This window comes from Lepidochelys kempii, chromosome 1 (genome assembly GCF_965140285.1).
Source record: "Lepidochelys kempii isolate rLepKem1 chromosome 1, rLepKem1.hap1, whole genome shotgun sequence".
Classification (NCBI taxonomy): domain Eukaryota; kingdom Metazoa; phylum Chordata; order Testudines; family Cheloniidae; genus Lepidochelys; species Lepidochelys kempii.
The window spans coordinates 219,974,934-219,994,715 of record NC_136380.1 but is presented as its reverse complement, the minus strand read 5'-3'; the positions used below and the strand labels follow the sequence as shown (position 1 = coordinate 219,994,715).

The 19,782-nt window shown below is 40.8% G+C and overlaps 1 protein-coding gene across 8 annotated transcripts in view; it reads left to right on the top strand.

Annotated features, from left to right (window-relative positions):
* The window catches only part of PARP11 (poly(ADP-ribose) polymerase family member 11), a 29,007-nt gene extending 17,921 nt beyond the window's left edge, over positions 1-11,086 (top strand). For 6 of the 8 annotated variants that reach the window (XM_073314620.2, XM_073314576.2, XM_073314602.2 and 3 more), the window contains 3 exons: positions 1,664-1,815; positions 2,327-2,805; positions 3,648-11,086. In XM_073314620.2, the coding sequence (XP_073170721.1) occupies positions 1,664-1,815; positions 2,327-2,640 (466 nt within the window). In that variant the 3' untranslated portion in view covers positions 2,641-2,805; positions 3,648-11,086. The remainder of the gene's footprint in view (positions 1-1,663; positions 1,816-2,326; positions 2,806-3,647) is intronic. The other 2 variants (XM_073314587.2, XM_073314595.2) reach the window with 2 other exon arrangements.
* Positions 11,087-19,782: the final 8,696 nt, after the last annotated feature.

Here is a 19,782-nt window from a genome sequence, read left to right as displayed (position 1 = left end):
TCAAATCCAAGGTATACATTTTAATATAGTTTTCAAAATTGTATTTTAGATACAGTATTTTAATGTTTTAATATAAACTTTCATAAATTGTAACTTGCCTCTAGACCTGTGTAACTGTTTAATTTTTAAAGTAAAGTAGCTTGTTACTGAGTATTAAAATGCAACTTAAAAAAATAGGCTACATATAGTCCTCAACATTCAGAAAGCAACACACTGATCCAAGTAATCTTGATCTTTGCCTTTTTCTTTCAATGGGACATTGTCAGTGTGAAATCTAGTCAATTAAAAAAAAGTCAAAAGAAGTTTTGGGTGCTACTAGAGCTGTCAAACGATTGAAAGAAATAGTTGCAATTAGTCACAGTTTGAAATCGCACGGTTAAACAATAATAGAATGCCAGTTGAAATTTATTATAAATATTTTTGGATGTTTTTCTACATTTTCAAATATATTGATTTCAATTACAACAGAGAATACCAAGTGTACAGTGCTCACTTTATATTATTATTATTATTATTATTATTATTACAGATATTTACACTTTAAAAAAATAAACCCAAAGAAACAGTATTTTTCAATTCACCTCATACAAGTTCTGTAGGGCAATCTCTTTATCATGAAAGTGCAACTTACAAATGTAGATTTTATTTATTTATTTTGACATAACTTCACTCAAAAACAAAGCAATGTAAAACTTTAGAGCTTACAAGTCGAAGCATGAAGGGGCATACGTATGTTTACGTATCTGACACATATGCTGGCTGCAACAGTGCATGTTCTCACTTTCAGTGACATTGTAAATAAGAAGCAGCAAGTATGTCACCTTTAAATGTAAACAAACTTGTTTGTCTTAGCGAGTGGCTGAACAAGACCTAGGACTGAGTGGACTTGTATGAGGTAAATTGAAAAACAGTGTTTCTTTTGTTTGTTTTTTTACAGTGCAAATATTTGTAATAAAAAATAATAGAGAGTGAGCACTGCACACTTTGTTTTCTCTTGTAATTGAAATCAATATATTTGAAAATGTAGAAACATATCAAAAATATTTATAATAAATTTAAATGAGTATTCTATTGTTTAACAGTGCAATTAAAACTACAATTAATCGTGACTTTTTTTAAATCTAGCTAATTTGTTTTGCATTAATCGCATGAATTAACTGTGATTGACAGCTCTAGATGCTATGTATTCCTTTTGAGTCACACTGGCAATTTTTGTAGTTTTACAACCTTATTTTCCTAATGTTTTGGGGTTTTTTTTAAAGCTTTTCCTTCCTGTTACTGTGTGAAAGACAAGTAGGGAAACCTGATTCTGCTGAAAGTACTCTCAAATGAATGAAGTGGAAACAATTGATTTTTTTTTCTTGAATTATTCATTTATAGTAAATGTTAGGCTTTCCTTACAAGAATGATATGTCCAAGACTTTAGAAAGAAGTGTGTTTTATGTGGGGGTGGTTTGTTTTTTTTGCTTTTTTTTTAAAAAAAAGCTGACTGCTTCCTTTTAACGCCACCTTCGATAGTAGAACTTTGAGATGTGTTTAAGGAGCAGAATCAAATTTGGTCATTTCTCTCAAATTCAGCTGTTGCAGTATCATTTCCCCTCTGTTTCTGTGCAATTCCAGTTTGATTACAGACGCTTTTGTAATGCTATGGCTTTTTTTGTAGGAAAAAAGCTCAACTAAAGAAGAGAAGAGGTGTCCCTACCATTAATGAACACATGTTATTTCATGGTACCAGCAATGAATTTGTAGAAGCAATATGCATTCATAACTTTGACTGGAGAATAAATGGTATGCATGCTGCAGTGTATGGAAAAGGTAAGCAATAATGACTTCTTTAATACCACTCCATGTAATTTGTGAGTAATACGCTTCGTTCGCTTTTCACTCTCTAAACATACAATTATGTGTCCCACAAATGCATTTACCATACTGGTGGTCTGTGGAGAATTGTTTAATCTGGTTTTCTTCTTCCTGCTAAATGTGATAAAAAGACACTTAAAATATATTAAGTAAGCAATTCCTATAGTTGCCATAGTTGGATGTTATGCAGTGGGGTGGGGGAAAATGATGGTCCAGTGGCAGAAGGGTAAGTGGTTTGTGGGGCAATATCCCTACTAAAATGTGGTTCACACTGAAAAAGCTTGAAAAGCACAGCACTATGTAATTCTTATAAATTTTGTTGGATTGATTATGAATAAAACTGAGAGATAGGGCCTGATTCAGATCTTACACCATTTTGATGTAAGAAGGGATCAGAATCAGGCCCTTTAGATTTCATAATGAGACTGTTGTCATCAGCTATAATTTTTGCTGTTTGTTTTTTAAGGGACCTATTTTGCAAGAGATGCATTGTACTCCAGTCGTTTCTGCAAAGACGATATGAAGCATGGAGACACTTTTCAAATCCATGGTGTCAATCTGCAACATCATGTGTTCAGAACATATAAAGTTATGTTTCTTGCTCGTGTTTTAACTGGAGACTATATCATTGGAGATTCCAAATACATGAGGCCTCCTTCAAAAGATGGGAGCTTTGTGAACTTATTCGACAGCTGCGTGGATAGTACTTGGAATCCAAAGATCTTTGTTGTCTTTGATACCAACCAAATCTACCCTGAATATTTAATAGAGTTCTGCTAAGTTTTGCAAGGAGCCAAACTGAATATTAGGTTGGTTGTGATGGACGGTCAGTATGTCTTTGCGAAGGAAATATAACTTACAAATCTTTTAAATACATGGTGGTGAACAGAGATGGAGATGTGAAGGAAAATCTGGCTTACATCTGTAAAATCCTTTTGGCTTAAGGTTGGTTGTCCATCTGTTGGTCCTGTAAATAAACGTTGATGCTTTTCACATTTAGGGTTTATAACCAATTTTAATATGGCTTAGTTGAGCCTTAATTAAATTGGACATTTAATGTCTTCAAAGAATTCTTACTGCTATACATTTTAAAAAATAATACTTATGTATTTATCCATGTGTAAAATATATATTTATGCATATGATACAGTATGTGTATAGGTGAATAATCTTTTATAAAGATTTTATTTATCATTTTACAAAATGCAGGGGGCTTAATAGTTATTGGTATATTGCAGTATGTATTACTTGTAGATTGGAGTTTAAATCTACAGAACAATCCGTCTAGGGAAGGCAAAGGTCTGGAATCAAGCTGAACCAGCTGCTAGGACTAAATCTAGGTATCTCATACTGCTTCAAGCAACCTTGCAATAATGCTGCACAACCTATAAGTTGAAGTCTGGTTGTGACAGAATAATATACCTGACAACAGTTGTGGTCAGTAATTAGGTAGGTATTTAGCCCTAGAGTCCTGTGCTAGGATCCCTTATGTGATCTATATAGTTGTTGTTTAATAGTAAAAGGTGTGTTTTGTTCCCCCTCCCCGTATCTTGTAGTAATCTCTAGCTTGTCTGGAATTTTAAGATGCACTCAGTGTTGACATGACTCTACTTCCATTGAAGTTGATGGTAATACTCTATTGAATTCAATGGAAACAAGAATTAAACCAAAATGGAGGGCCTCTAAAAATTCCATCCCTTAATTTTTCCCTATGTTTCATGAATGGTTTTAGTAATACTGGCATGTGCTGATTTTATGTAAACCAAGTTTTCTTTCCATTTGCGTAGATGCAGAGTATGGACTGTTTTTGCCAGGTAGAATCTCACTGGGGAGGAGAAGAGGGACCAGAAGAAAGATCAGAGAGACCAAAACTCCTGAAGAAGGGGGACTAAGGTGTTAAATGAGTGAAAACACATTGGCCCTCCCTCATGAGACTGCCTCTTTGGATCCCTGCTATTGGATTCTTGCCCTGTCACACAGACCTTAGATATACTCAAAGTTGCATTAGCTTTCTGGCATGGGAGGGAGCATACTTCTGCATATGCACAGCCTGGCACTACGACCCATCTAATAGACATGCATCCCCTCCTCCCTAAGTCCTTTATCTGTGTCTGTTCATGGACTCTTGCAGTCACGCCATATGCTGGTTATTTGTGTTCTTTGAAATTTCTTGGAAACTTTTCCTCCACTTATCTTCTTCAGCTGTTCAGGGCAGGGACTGTGTCTTCCTTTGTGCTTGTACAGTGCCTAGTACAATGGGCCTCCTGAATGGCATCTCTGGGTGTTGTTGCAATAATAACTAATGACTGATGCTATAGAACAGTAAACCTTCACCAATCACAAGCCTTGGAATACACATGTTGAGCTAGGGGTGTGTGTCCCCTGCTTATGTACACATATTTGAGCTGGCATGAGTATAAACAGCAGTGTAGCTGTGGCAGCATGGGTAGCAGCAGTGGAGGAATGGCTAAGCCATGCCAGTGTGAGTGTGTGTACACAAGCAAAGGGCTCACCCCTATCTTGTAGTAATCCCTCCCCACTTCTCATCAGAGATTTACTAGCAAATGCAGTAGGGTGTCCGCAGCCTAAGTCCTCTTTATTTTTATAAAATATTCTACAATACATGTACTTGGACATTATGAAATTATAAGAAGTCAAAATAAAAAAAGTTGTACCCTTTTGTTTGTTCACTCGCTAATTTCCAAAATCCAGTCATGATTTTCCTCAAGTCTTAACCAGACTGTTGTGACTAAAAGTAACTAACACATCTGGTTTTTAAAAGGTGTTTGATTGGCATACATATAATATCTTCAGAAGATCAATATGATTTATGTTTGTCCTGCTTGTGTGTACTTATGCCTGTATAGCTTGTCCACTCTGTGCCTTATTTTCTATTTAGACTCAAGGGAATTGAGTGGAAAAACCTTAATCTCACCAGTCCAGAGTGCCATTGAAGGTGGTTTCAGCTTTTCATCCAGTGCCCACTCTATCAGCTTTCCTGGTACACTCTTCTTCATCTTTATTGATAAATCTTGATACTGAGGCTGTTTACACCATGTAGACAGCTACTATGCAACATCTCAAGCTTTAGAAAAGTTGAATGGTAGTTCTTAGTTCTAAATCAGATAAATTACAATAAGGAAGTCAGTGTATTTGTCATTTGATAGAATTTCTCAGTGGCTATAGTTATTTCAATCTTGTGGTTTTTCATAGTGTCCTTCAGATCCAGACTTACCATGTCCAGTTCCAGCCATCAGTGTTCAGAGGTGACATCTAGAAATTTATACTGTATCTCCTCTGGCAAGGCACTCTTGTACCTAGACTCTTTCCTTAACAACCAACATTATGGCATTGAGGCAACTGGTTCAGCATGTCACCTTTCCTGGTTGTCACATGCCTGCCTGAGTGGGTGTTTGGTGTTGGGAAAATGTTCACCCTTTCCATTTGTCAGGCTTCCTTCTCAGCTTCTGTCTCTTTTGGGTTCTTCCCCTCACTTATAAGAGATAAGGAAAAGATCAATGACAATGGATAACTCCTTGCATCTAACCTCTATCGAGGATGGTGGGGCTTGCTGCCAGATGAAATAAAAATGGCAACTCTGCTCATAACATTCAGAGCTATGATGTAAACCCACCACCTCTTTTCCCAAGCTTTTGCAAAACACCAACCTTGCTCATGGCAATACTCCCACTCTTTCAAATTTAGTAGTAATGACATTAAAAAAAAAAAACACACCTACTCAGCTTACCCCTTTCTGGCAAAATAAAGAGGGGGACTAAAGGGAGAGAAAGATCATGGTGGTTCTTGGGAGGCACTCAGCTACTATGGAGAAAGGAACCTGTGATGGAACCCAGATGGATAAAGAAAGGAGATTACAGTGTCAGTTGGTCTAGAGAGAAAAACAAACGACGGTATTCAGTCTCTCTCTAGCGGGGACACCACCATTTGATGATTCTCCACCATTTTCCTTTCCAATATCTTGTATTATAACTAGATACTCAATTTTTGATTTATCAGGAGAGATCATACAAGCTGTTGAATATCTCAGTTGCAGAGCAAGGCAGAGAAGCTCTTATAAGTGATGGTTTGAAGGACTCAGCCAGAGATTTTATGGCCTTTTTGGATATTCTTGCCCCAAATATCTGACTTTATCATGGTCCATTCCATCTTGCTGCTGGCTTTCTTCTCCAGACATCAGACCCTCCTGTAGCAGCCATTTTGCGGGAAAGTGCTGTTTGTTCCATTACCTAGATAGATCTCAGTCCTTCTAAAGGCACCAATATTGTGTATGGGAGAAAAATCCTCCCTTGGACCTATCTCATTCCAGAGGTGGACTGTACAAATTGTCTTTTGTTTTCAGACTTGTTGCTTGCAAGCAGGCATTCTGGTAAATAGTAGCCTTAAAGCTCATTTTGTAGGTGCTGTGGCAGCTTCTACAGCTTTCCAGAATGTGTCTGGGTGAGTCATTTACTGAGTGCTTATTGGAACTAGATATTTTAAATCCAGGACAGATTCCATTTTGGGGAAAGCTGTCTTGCAGTCCCTTTTTAACAGGTATCAGTAAACCACATGCCAGGAGGTGGGCTGAAGTGGTCTTAATCAGGCTCCATGAATGGAGTTTATTCACAAGGAATAAAATTGTTGCCAGTACCTGATGGAGGTCTTCATGTAATTGGCCATCTGCGTACCTCTCTTAATATGCATGTGGCCAAGATTGGATTCTTTTAGGGAGTGGTGTCCATTGGGGCTGCAACTGCATCCTAGATGGCCTCGTGTCACGCCACCTGAGGGCACAAAGGGTGAAGCGAACCCAAGTCTCCCTCAGTCCCTTTTTACCACCCATGGCAGTGAGAGGGAACCCTGCAGTATCCACCAACTTCTCTGAGACTCTGTTACTAGTGATTAGTTAATACAGTTGTTAGGTAGTTAACTCTTAGTTTGCCCTCTGGCTTATAAAATTTTTTTTTTGCCTTTTTTAAGCCTTATGTGTTCTCCTCTCCTCCCGCTGGTTCTCTGGGCCTTGAGTTGTTATTGGCAACACTAAAGGTCCAGGATTTAAGACCTGCTCCCCCTGTGATAAGTCTGTGCCACTCAAGGATGTGCATTCAAAGTGCCATTTCTGTTTAGGCAAAAGACATATCTCTGACTAATGATCCATCTTCTCTTCTTTTTCTAAGTGGACTCAGAAGACTAGGGATGCCTGCCTAAAGAGATTTTTTTTTCTTTTTTCTGGAGTTCTCTATGAAAGCCTCCTCAGATAAGGGGATAAGACTCAGTCCTCCGGCCACTCCTCCTCCGTTTGTGCTCCAGTGAGCTGCGATTCCACCCCAAGCTCCAGGGCTGAGATGGCTGAAACCCCCAGGGTGTACTTCTTCAGGAAGGGGTAGGGAGGATACCAGATGAGACATAGGTCTCCTTCTTTGAGGAGCTTCAGAACAGAGACGCAAGTGAGCCTGGCACCAGAGTCCCCTGGCCAGCTCATATGTCAGTAGTACGAGCTAGGCCTTCAGTCACTGAAATCACAGTACCGCGTACAGCTGTTGAGACATCTGTGCCATCTACTTCCCCTATACAGGTAGAAAGGGTGCAGAAGTGCTGTAGTACACCAAGAAGGGTAGCTGCAGCCCTGCAGGAGGTGTTTTGCTTTTCATCTTCTCCATTGGGACATAGTAAAGATACATCTGTTCATCCCTTCCAGAGGCACCACACTGGAAGTCAGGGAGGGATTCCAGGGCTGCTCTTTGAGCAGCAAAATAAGAATTAAGTTCTTGGCATCCTGAGTTTTCTTAGGTTCCAGCAGAGAGTAAATTCCACTCACTTCATGTGATATGTATAGGACTTGTCTACTCTTCATCTAAAAGACGAAGTAAAAAGGCCTGCATTTTTAAGTATAGGCTGCAGCAGTGGTCAGATGGTTCAGCAAATGTTAGTTGAACAATGAGATTCAAAATGCCAGATGGTCTTGCTGGCTAATACACGTCTTAAATGCAGGAGGTGATGGTGAGGAGCGCCTTGTATCTCTATCAGCAATACTCTCACCAGATGAACAACTCTTTTGGACTAATTTTGTATTAAATTTTTCATTTTAAAAAGATTACAGATTTTAAACAAGTCAAACAAGCCAGAATAAATAGAGGATGACGTGTGGCTCTGTATAGAGAACTGGATTTGAACTGGGAGACAGGTCTTTGTTCCAGTACCTCCCACTGATGTGATGTGGAACCTTGGACACATCACTTCACTTCTGTGTCTGTTTCCCTCCACCTTTTGTGTCTCTTGTCTGTTAGTTTATAAGCTCTTTGATCAATAGTTATTAACCAGCAAGAGTGACTTTTAAAAAGCTTCGTCATGTAATGTGGCTACCTTACATTTTTATAAATGCAAAACAAAAATTATCAGTGTTGTATTAATACTTAGCCCTTAGAAGATCTAAAGTGCTGTCTGCATGTCAACATAATTACTTTTTTTTTTCTTTAAGTAGTGGCTCCAGATTGAGTTTTGACATAGAAGAAAGTTTAGTGAAAGAAACGTGACCCAAAGCAACAAATGTGGGGAAAGGACTGAGGGGAAGATGCAGTGGAGAAGAAAAACTGAAGAAACAAAGCTTTGAATGGTGGATGTGAAAGTAAACTAAAGATAGTGGTGGGGCGTGTAAAGGAAAAAAAGTGTCTCCAAACCCACCTTCTGTGCAGGCTTCCTGAATGCTCAGCTCCTACCCAGTAAGCTCTGCTGAAGATGGAGCACTGCACTGCGAGCCAGGAAGCCTGATGTGACCCCTCTGTGTCATGTAAAGGGCTCAGAGTAGTGTAAAGAGACTCTAAAAGCCTTTGATCTGATCAGGAGAGTTTTCTCCCAGGGCAGGAACTGAGGAAGACCGTGCTAGACCTCCTTACAAGCCCTAATGTAAGAGGTGTGTTGTGTAGCTTCTGGGCAGCACCGGTGTCCCTAGGCAGCTAGGGTTAGGCTGCCATAACTTAGCATAACTATAGCTAACTTTTCATAACTTAGCGCGACACACAGTGTCTGAACGCCATCTTATCCCCACTTACCCTAGGGTGTGAATTCTGTGCTGGGCAACATACCTATGACAAAATTCCAATACCCCTTTTATCACCTTGTCACAATTGACCAATCAACACTGCTGAGAAGTTCTGCTTTATGTTCAGGAAGTCAGAGCAATCATGATGATATTGTTCCAGATGTTTCTGCTTTCAGAGGGGCCAGTTCTGCTTACCTGTGAATGACACTGGAGGAAATATTGTTTGGAGTTTAACCATTTAGCTTCTGTGGTTGTACAGTGCAATGGGCTAGTAGGCACTCATGTGATAAACATAATTAATAACAGACCCCACTATAATGAACTTCCTCAGTCTGTTTCAAAAAAGTCTCTATCCAACAAGTTTGTAAGATTGTCTGTTTCCCTCTGACCTGTAAGCCCTTTAACAAATACGCTGCATTGTAGAGAAAATCTCCCTGAAATACCTTATCATACTTCTCATTATAAAGGCCTCAAACTACTTTACAGACATTGCCTGACAACCTTACTAAAGGTCCTCTGAGGTAGGCGAGTACTGGAGCAGTGATTCTCAAACTATTGTACTGGTGACCCCTTTCACACAGCAAGCGTCTGTGTGTGACCCCTGCCCCCCATAAATTAAAAACACTTTTTTACATATTTAACATCATTATAAATGCTGGAGGCAAAGCAGGGTTTAGGGTGGAGGCTGACAGCTCGTGACCCCCCTATCTAATAATGGCGTGACCCCTGAGGGGTCCCAACCCCCAGTTTGAGGACCCCTGTACTAAAGAGAGAGAACCTTTGACTATCTCTGCAATGCTACCGTTTCTGGACTAGAATACAGCACCTATATAACTCTGCATAGCAGTATTTTACAGCAGACTGACTGGATGTAGGCAAAAATATTGTTTTCAGTACAAACTTCAGGGGGAATATAGACAGGCGATACGTAATTCCGTGAATTGAATTTTGTCCGAGACACCTTTTTTCTTACAAAAAGTTTTCCAAGATCCTTAATTACAATATATTGGCAAGACCTCAGGTTTATGTCTTATCGAAAGGACAGCAGTACATAGTGTGCTAAAATGAAGTTGGGGTTCAGTACAGGCAGGGCCGTCCCTAGCAATTCTGGGGCCCTACGCAGCCCGAGCAGGTCTCTGCCGGGGGAGCGAGACCCAGGCCTCCACAGGGGGCAGGGCTGGCTTGGGGGGCAGGAGGGAACCACCCCCCAGCATTCACCAGGGGGAACCACCGCCTAGCACTTCCCGCCATCGATGAGTGCAGGTCCAGCCCTGCTGCAGAGCTCAGGGGAGTGGGGGGGCAGGAAGAGGTGGGGAAGGAACAGGGCGCAGGCCCTAGGGAAGAGCAGGGGCTGGAGCAGCACGCAGCTGCGCAAGGCACCTGGTGCCCTACACAGCTGCATACTTTGCATATGAGTAAGGATGGCCCTGAGTATAGGCTTTGAGGGAAGAGCACCACTTCGTGAATGACTGATACTGCCTCCTGTAGCTAGGTTTTCCTAGAATCCATTCTATCCAAATGCTAATCCAGTTTAGTTTGAAAACTCTGAAGGGGTATAGTTGCACGGTGAGATGTGAATAAGAAAATGTACATAAACTTTTCCAGCTCCCAGTGGGAGTCTTTTCATTAACTTCAGAGGGAGTCTGATTGGGCCCGAAGAGATGGGCATCAGAGAAGCATGGGAGAAATGAGTAACAAACTAGGCGACATACAAAGGGAACATTCGGCTTTTTTTAGCATTAAGAGGGGGAATAAATAAACCACAGTAGATCAGATGGTTAATGTCATTTTGCTTTGAAAAACTCACGTGGGAGCAAGCAGTGTTTTCGAGCACCCAGAAGCGTAAATGCGTGTTGAACAGCTTTGGGGCACTGAGCATTAGATGGTGGGAGACAAAAGGCCATAGTTTCAGGAGGGGACTCAAGATAAAGCACACTTTAAAGGTCTTGATTTTTAAGCTGTTGATTTGCACAAACTTACACTGTATGTTAATCCATGTTCTTTATGATTCTGAAAAGAAGTGCCAGTTTATGCAGTAGTCCTAATTAACTGCACAATCTTGTGCCAGTTTTAACTAATTACAGTACAAGGTTCTTTTTAAAAAAAACACTTTCTAATCCAGATCAGTGTATTGAATCTTTTTCATGATTATTTATTTTTTGTACATTAAAGACTGATTGATTTTAAGAGTGTTTCTGGTATTATTTAATAGTTTCAGTGCAGCCTAGTTAAACATAGATACCCCAAAATCTCCCAAATCACAGGTTTGTTTGTTTTTTTAAACCCTTATCAAGGCAAAGTTACAATAAAATATGAACATACTGCATTGTACATTACTTATTCAGGATCAAGTTAATATTCAAAGAACCTGGCTAAAGATTCTGCCTTGCTGGCTAAGGAGTCCTCCTAAGTATGCTAAAAAAAGTGATCAAATTTCTAAATGACTATCTTTTTGGCACTTCTCTTGTGTATACACTTGGTGTGAAAGGTTTTCCATTTCAAGGATAGTCCATATTTTACTATAATTCCATAGAAGTCACAATTACTATATATTTTACATAATTCCATAGAAGTCACATTTTTTCCAATAGGCTATATAAAGTGCAGCTGCTAACAATAAAAAAAAATTTTAATTTGTCTTGTTTAAAATTAGGGCTGTCAATTAATTGCAGTTAATTTGCGATTAACTCAAAAAAATTAATCACGATTAATCACAGTTTTCATTGTACTGTTAAACAATAGAATACCAATTGAAATTTATTAAATATTTTGGATGCTTTTCTACATTTTCATATATATTGTATTCTGTGTTGTAATTGAAATCAAAATGTATATTATTTTTATTACAAATATTTGCTCTATAAAATGATAAAAAAATAGTATTTTTCAATTCCCTACATACAAGTACTGTAGTGCAATCTCTTTGTTGTGAAAGCGCAACTCACAAATTCATATTTTTTGTTACATAACCACTCAAAACCCAAAACAATGTAAAACTTTAGAGCCTATAAGTCCACTCAGTCCTACTTCTTGTTCAGCCAATCGCTAAAACAAATAAGTTTCTTTACATTTACAGGAGATAATGCTGCCCACTTCTTATTTACAGTGTCACCAGAAAGTGAAAAAAGGCATTTGCATGGCACTTTTATGGCCGGCATTGCAAGGTATTGACATGCTAGATATGCTAATCATTTGTATGGCCCTTCATGCTTTGGCCACCATACTGGAGGACATGCATCCATGCTGATGATGCTAAAAAAATGGGTTAATTAAATTTGTGACTGAACTCCATGGGGGAGAATTGTATGTCCCCTTCTCTGTTTTACCCGCATTCTGCCATATATTTCATGTTATAGCAGCTTCGGATGATGACCCAGCAGATGTTCATTTTAAGAACACTTTCACTGCAGATTTGACAAAATGCAAAGAAGGTACCAATGTGAGATTTCTAAAGATAGCAACAGCACGCAACCCAAGGTTTAAGAATCTGAAGTGCCTTCCAAAATCTTAGAGGAATGAGGTGTGGAGCATGCTTTCAGAAGTCTTAAAAGGGCGATGTGGAAATTACAGAACCCGAACCGCCAAAATAGAAAATCAGTCTTCTGCTGGTGACATCTGACTCAGATAATGAAAATGAACATGCATTGGTCCGCACTGCTTTGGATTGTTATCCAGCAGAACCCATCATCAGCACGGACGCATGTCCTCTGGGATGGTGGTTGAAGCATAAAGGGACATATGACTCTTTAGTGCAGCTGGCATGTAAATATCTTGCAACGCTGGCTACAACAGGGCCATGCGAACACCTGTTCTCACTTTCAGGTGACATTGTAAACCAGAAGCGGGAGCGTTATCTCCTGCAAATGTAAACAAATTTGTTTGTCTTAGCGATTGTCTGAACAAGAAGTAGAACTGAGAGGACTTGTAGGCTGTAAAGTTTTACATTGTTTTATTTTTGAATGCAGTTATTTTTTGTACATAATTCTACACTAGTAAGTTCAACTTTCATGATAAAGAGATTGCACTACAGTACTGGTATGAGGTGAATTGAAAAATACTATTTATTTTGTTTACAAATACATTTGTAATAAAAATAAAGTGAGCACTGTACACTTTGTATTCTATGTTGTAATTGAAATCAATATATTGGAAAATATAGAAAACAACCAAAATACTTAAACAAATGGTATTCTATTATTGTTTAACAGTGCAATTAATCGCGATTAATTTTTTTAATCGCTTGACAGTCCTTTTTAAAATGTAGATCCTTTACTGGAGCATTAAGTAAGCTGGTGAGGGGATCTCTAGGAAGGTGGTAAGATTAATCTCTTTAATAATTTTCTTCCAAACAGTCTAATGCTTGGACACAACCACCACATGTGCAAGTATGTTCCCCTCTCCCTGCAACCCCTCCAACAGAGGGACTCCCTTGTAGCAAAAATACGATAGCTTTTAACGAGTCAAATGCCATCTGTACAGCAACTTATAAAAGTTTTCTTCATGAGCTATACAAATTGAAGCTGTATATCTCTTTCCCCATGTATAGACCCACTCAGTCAGATCAACTTCTTTGTCCAAATCCCTCTCCCATCTTTTCATCTGGGTTGTTTTCTCATCAACAGCTTTTTCAATCAAAATTGTACATATCTTAGAAATTAAACCACTTGTTCCAGCTTGCTCCTCTATCAACTTCTCAAATGTGGTTAAAGGTGTTTGGTCCCCAGAGTGTAACCACTTTACTGCAGGGTGCCTGCCCCCTTTTCCTTCCATTTTTGCCAGTATCTATTAAGATGTTAAGAAAACTGCAGTTGTTCTATGTAATTGATGAAATGTACTTAAACACTAGGTGGCATGATCTCACTGGAGAATATCTTGTTTGTACAAAACGCTGAAAACTATGGGCCAAATTCTCAAGTGAGGCTAGAGGGAATCAAATTTGATTTAATATACACATTGCAGGGACTGAAAGGACCAAGTGTGTTGTGCTTGCTTAGGCTACTTCAGTAACTTACGCTCGTCCTCATATATCACCTCCAGATTTGGCCCTTTAAGTTCTGGTGCACCACTCATGATCATATCCTACAGATCTTTCTAAATCCTAGTGCTCCTACCATTTTCAGTAGCATTGAAACATCTGACTCCATTTTCAGAAGTTCTGAGCACTCCCAGCTCTAGTTAGTTGACAGGAACTGATAGCACTCGCTATTTCTGAAAACCAGCCCTAGCTTGTTTAACTTCTGAGTAATCTAAAGCAAAACTGCAAATGGATATGATAGGAATATTATTCACCTGAACGTGAGCAACAATAGGGTGTTCTCTACTCTGTTTATATATAAACATTATGACACATTCAGGAACTTGACCTGTTCTTCTTGTACTGCGTGCACTGAGTTTAATCAAAATCAAGTGGAAGATGTTGGCCAAGATTTTAAAAAGTAGCTAGTGATTTTGGGTGCCTCAACTTTGGTGTGTCCAACCTGAGCAATCCTAAAGTGGCCTGATTTTCAGAAGGTGGGCACTCAGCACTAGTCACTTTTGGAAAATCTTGGCCAGTGTAAGTATTTGCCAGTCCTGATAATGTCTGTTACCTACCCAACAAATAGAAATGAATTATGGGAGGGTTTTGACTTTGGACGGGGATGATGAATGAAAATTGATCCCGAAACCGATTGTTCATATTACATTTTGGAAAGCATAAGGGGACACTGTCATTCTAGAATGCCATATATTGAATTCTTTCAATGTTACTAATAACACTGACCCTGCAAGTCCCTCTGTAACAACTGGCAGAGGGCACACCATTTTGTAACTCACATCAGGCCTGACATACTTATTGCCCCAACACACTGTTGTCAGGATAGTCATTTAAAAGGTGTCATATCATATGAAAACTAAACACCACACTGGTCATTACTGCCACTGTGAAATGTATGTAACAATACTGTTATGTGAAATTATGGCTACTCTCTGTTTACAGATCCCAAACAATGTCAGACAAAAGAGGTGAAACAGGTTTTTTCTTAGACAAGGAATGTGTATTTACTTGTCTGACCAGTATGCAAGTATATTTTTATATAAGGTAAACAAGGAGCCATCAAGCTAACAGGCAGGCCAGACCACTTAACAGTTGTGATGGGGAACAGAATCTGCACCCCCAGAAGCCTTCCTGGTCCTTGAGACAGAAACAATGAACTTTGGGGAAACAAGCAAAAAGCCATTTGGGTTATCTATCACCTGGGAGAACAAAGAAGCCAGTGCTTTGTCTTTATGAAAGATGGTTCTCCTGCTAACGTAGTCAGAGAATGCTGACAACTTGGTGTAAAAAATTGTATTAGGCAAAGCTACATCTTGCTAGAATTAAGTTTTAGACACTAGAAAGTGTTTGTTTTGTTTGTACCCTTTCATATTTCTTTCACTCTTGTGTGAAACCACTGGAATCAATGTTCTTATTCCTAGTTTTACTACAAACTATTTGAGTGCTCTTTATGAAGGTTGAGTGTATAGCCCCAGTTTAGTTAACAAGCTGTGGTGTGTTCCGGCTCTTTGGAGACAGCAGACATGATGTTACTGCTGTGTGTGTCCAGTAGGAGGGACTGGACGCAGCAGGGGAGATAGTTTTGGGGAGACTTGGGACCAGAAGAGTTGTTGGGGTCTCTGTACAAGGAGTGACTGGGCTGGTGGAAGCCAGGGTGAGGCCATTGTGCTGTGAGCAGGCTGCTGGTGTCAGGGCTCTGATCCAAAGCTGCGCAGCATCGAAGCACCCAAGGTTACAGGGCAGGTGGTGACAGACCCCTCCTCCCCAAAGTGTCACAAATATCTTTGACTATTAACCCATAGGACTGAGCGTCCTTGTCCTCTGGAATTTTACTGAGGATAAGGAGGTATTCTCAGTACCTTTCTGTCCCGCCCTTTGCACCTGTGCGCTGTGTGTTCTCCAGCTTACTTCTAGCTGTACTGTCAGACATCCAGACCTTCCCGAGGCCTCCCTGTTATGTACATGTAAAGAGTCCCTTCTGACTGGGCCTCAACCCTTAGTCTTCCAGAAGCCTGGTTCTTTGGCTACATATAACCTTCCCCTACTGCTTCAGGCTTGTCTAAACAGCTATGTTAGTGTGCCATAAGCGAGGGTGTGAATTTATAGTGCACTAGCTTCTCTGCACCAGCTCCCCCCATGGACGCTCTTACTGCCCACAAACACTGGAAACTTTGAAGTGTGAGTGTGGCCACGTGCAAGCGCTGGGAGAGAGCTCTCCCAGCACTCCTAGTACTCCACCTCCACGAGGGGATTAGCTCCGAGCTCCAGGAGCCTGTCTACACTAGCGCTTTAAAGCGCTCTGACTTGCTGTGCTCAGGGGGGTGATTTTTCACACCCCTGAGGCAGCAAGTTAGAGCGCTATAAAATGTAAGTGTAGCCAAGCCCTAAGTGTGTCCTCTGGTGGCGTAGCTTAATGCACTGCCGGTGCACACTAAGCTGTTGCACACAAAGGCACTCTTAAGGTATGTCTACACTTCGAAAAAAAAAAAAGAGTGGCAGCAAGTTTCAGAGCCTGGGTCAACTGACTTGGGCTCACGGGGGCATGCGCTATCGGGCCAAAAATAGCAGTGTTAAGCACTGCTGCTCTGAAACCTGGTGAGGAGGGTGGGTCTCCGAGCCTGAGCTCCAGCCCAAGCAGGAAGCTCTAACGCTGCTATTATTAGCCACCTAGCACAAACCCAAGTCAGTTGACCCAGGCCCTGAGACTTGCAGCTGCTTGGTTTCTTTTTTGCTATGTGGACGTACCTGTTTGCACGGTCAGTGTGTCTACATGAGCAGTTAGTGTACATAAACTACTGTGGGCTTTTCCCCATGTAAAAAACCCCTTCCAAGGACAACATTTTCAGGGAGGTAGCACACGATTCCCATAGAATTTCACTAGGATCTGAACATCTCGCTCTCTCAGGATCTTTTAAAAATCCCCTAGCCCAACAATCCAATGACAGGATTGTAATAGATGCAAGGGAATATCTAAATCCAAGCAAAACAAAGCCAAAAATCATAGACAAATCTGCAAAAAAAAAACAACCCTCTATTAACATTTAAACTTTGGCTTTACAAAATCTAACTACTGCACCAGGTGGCAACTTTCCTTGTTTGCAACTTTCCTTGTTTGCTAATGCACTTGGAACAATATGGTTCAACTGATAATTTTTCCTTTGCTTTTAAAATAAATGTAAATGTTTTCTTTAGGCATTATACTGAAACAGTTCATAGCTGGTGGCTCTTAGATATGGAATTACCCTTAGTGAATGCAGGTAAGCCTTGGCAACTGCCTTTGCCCCATACATGTACATTGTAGGTTATTACTCCTTCTGGAAACTATTGAACAATTCTGAACTGTTAAAGGAGAGTGAGGGAGAGAGCAATGGCAAAAATCAGTAGGGTAGTTATGTTAATGGTCACTAGACTAGGACTTAAGTGACCTGGGTTTAATTCCTAGCTCTTCCATGACTTTGCTGGGTGCCCTGGGTCAAGTCATGTCTCCCTGTGCTTTGGTCTCCTCACCTGTAAAATGAGAATAATGCTACTGGCATACTGATATCTCAAAGATGAAAAGTGCTAAGTTTCTATTATCAGATATTTTGTTATTTGCTGTGAAAGTCATTCATTGTTGTAAGTAAGGGCATAATGAATGACAAAGAGGTGATTAACTGAAACAGTAATAAGAAGCCTAATGCTAAAAATACTTCTCTGACTTCCCTGTGTTAACTATTAAGATAGATCTCTATTAATAGCCAACTCAAAATTGATAGGCTCTTATGCTTCCTTAATAAGGTCATAATTAAAATTAAAATATTAAAACCACATTTTGGGGCATAATTTGTTCTAGGTAGAGATGGAGGAAATGAGGTGAGGCCAAGCCACACTATTGCAATCAGGATTGCAAACACAACCTTTAGAGCTGTGATGTTCTAGAGAACTGGTTCTCAACCAGGGGTACACGTACCCCTGGGGGTTCGTGGAAGTCTTCCAGGGGTTACATCAAGTCATCTAGATATTTGCCTCATTTTACAACAGGTGACATAAAAAGCACTAGCAAAGTCTGCACAAACTAAAATTTCATACAGACAATGACTTGTTTACACTGTTCTATGTACTATACATTGAAATGTAAAAGCAATATTTATATTCCAATTGATTTATTTTATCATTATGTGGTAAAAATGAGAAAGGGAGCAATTTTTCAGTAACAGTGTGCTGTGACACGTTTGTATTTTTATGTCTGATTTTGTAAACAAGTAGTTTTTAAGTGAGGTGAAACTTGTGGGTACACAAAACAAATCAGACTCCTGCAAGGGGTACAGTAGTCTGGAAAAGTTAAGAGCCACTGTACTAGTGGGTGCTCTTGTGCTCTGTTAAAATGTTGCTATCGAATTGAGGGGAAGGCTTCAGGATAATTTATCTGCCTGTGACGGAGGAGTTTGCCTCCTGTCTGAATACATCACACCCACCAGATTACTTTTCACGTGGGTTCCTACAAATACTTCTCAGGAGCCAATCTTTTGCCTTTGGAATGAACCACTGCATTGAATGAAAATGGCATTTTGTTTCTCTCCCCTCAAATATTGCAATGGATGAGAATCACCTGCAAAAAGATTCCTTACAAAGTCTTCATCCCGCCTGTCTCCAGTTCCAGGCACACTCCTAGGGCATTGAGACGAACATAGTTTTCAGCATAGTTTTCATAAACAATTGCAGGAAACATTTGTTTTCCCAGTTGTGTTGCCTCCCTACGTGGTTATTTTTATGCAAACAAAACCATTTTCTCAGTCACACCCCCAGCTCTCTATAACCTTATGCATCACTGAGTACATTGCAGGCTATGTTGAGGAAGTTTTGCAGGAGTCCCTTATTATATTTTCTTTATAGCTCTTCCCTCTGTTTCAGGTTGGGGAGGGACTAGGCAGAGCCTGGGCCACATCCAGCATGCGGGACCGTCCTGCCCGGCCCTTGAGCTCCCGGCTGGGGAAGCTAGCCCCCAGCCCCTCCGCTGCTGTCCCTTCTCCCCCACAGCCACTCCACCGTGCAGGGAGCACAGCTTGCGTCCGCCCACCTCCCACACTTTCCAATAACCCAGTCCTGCCGCTCTGAGCGGCATGGTAAGGTGGCGGGAAGCAGAGGAGGCTAGATAAGGGGCAGGAGGTCCCGGGGGGTGGTCAGGGGACAGGGAGCAGGGGGGGTTGGGTAGGGGGTGGGGTCCCAGGGGAGCGGTTAGGGGCGGGGGGTCCTGGGAGGGGGCGGTCAGGGGATGGGGAACAGGGGTCCCCAGGGGGCAGTTAGGGGCAGGGGGTCCCGAGAGGAGGCGGTCAGGGGTCAAGGAGCAGGGGGGGTTGGATGGGTCGGGAGTTCTGAGGGGGGAAGTCAGGGGGCAGGAAGTGGGAGGGGGTGGATGGGGCAGGGGCCAGGCTGTTTGGGGAGGCACAGTTTTGCACTCCAATGTGGCCCTTGGGCCAAAAAGTTTGCCCAGCCATGGACTACGGCATGATCCAAACCCACTGGAGTAAATGCAAAGACACCTATTGCATTCAAGGAGCTTTGGATCAGGTGCTTAATAAAGAGAGGGGGGTCACTTGTATTTAGGTCTGGATTGCAAATCAATAAACCTGTCCCAAAGTCCAATGAGGATGCTAAGACCCAAGGTTTTGTATTGTGCTCCTCCCTAGCTTGTAATTAAAGAAATAAAACAAAGTTCTATTTGTCCAGAGCAGGCTTCAGAGTGATAAGCTATCAATGTTTATAATGGTGTGAAAGGAATTATCATGGTAATCCAAGACTTGGCCTTGCTGTCCAATTCCCCCAGCGTGTGTGCTTTCATAGGCAATTAAAAGAGGTGCATCAGCATGGG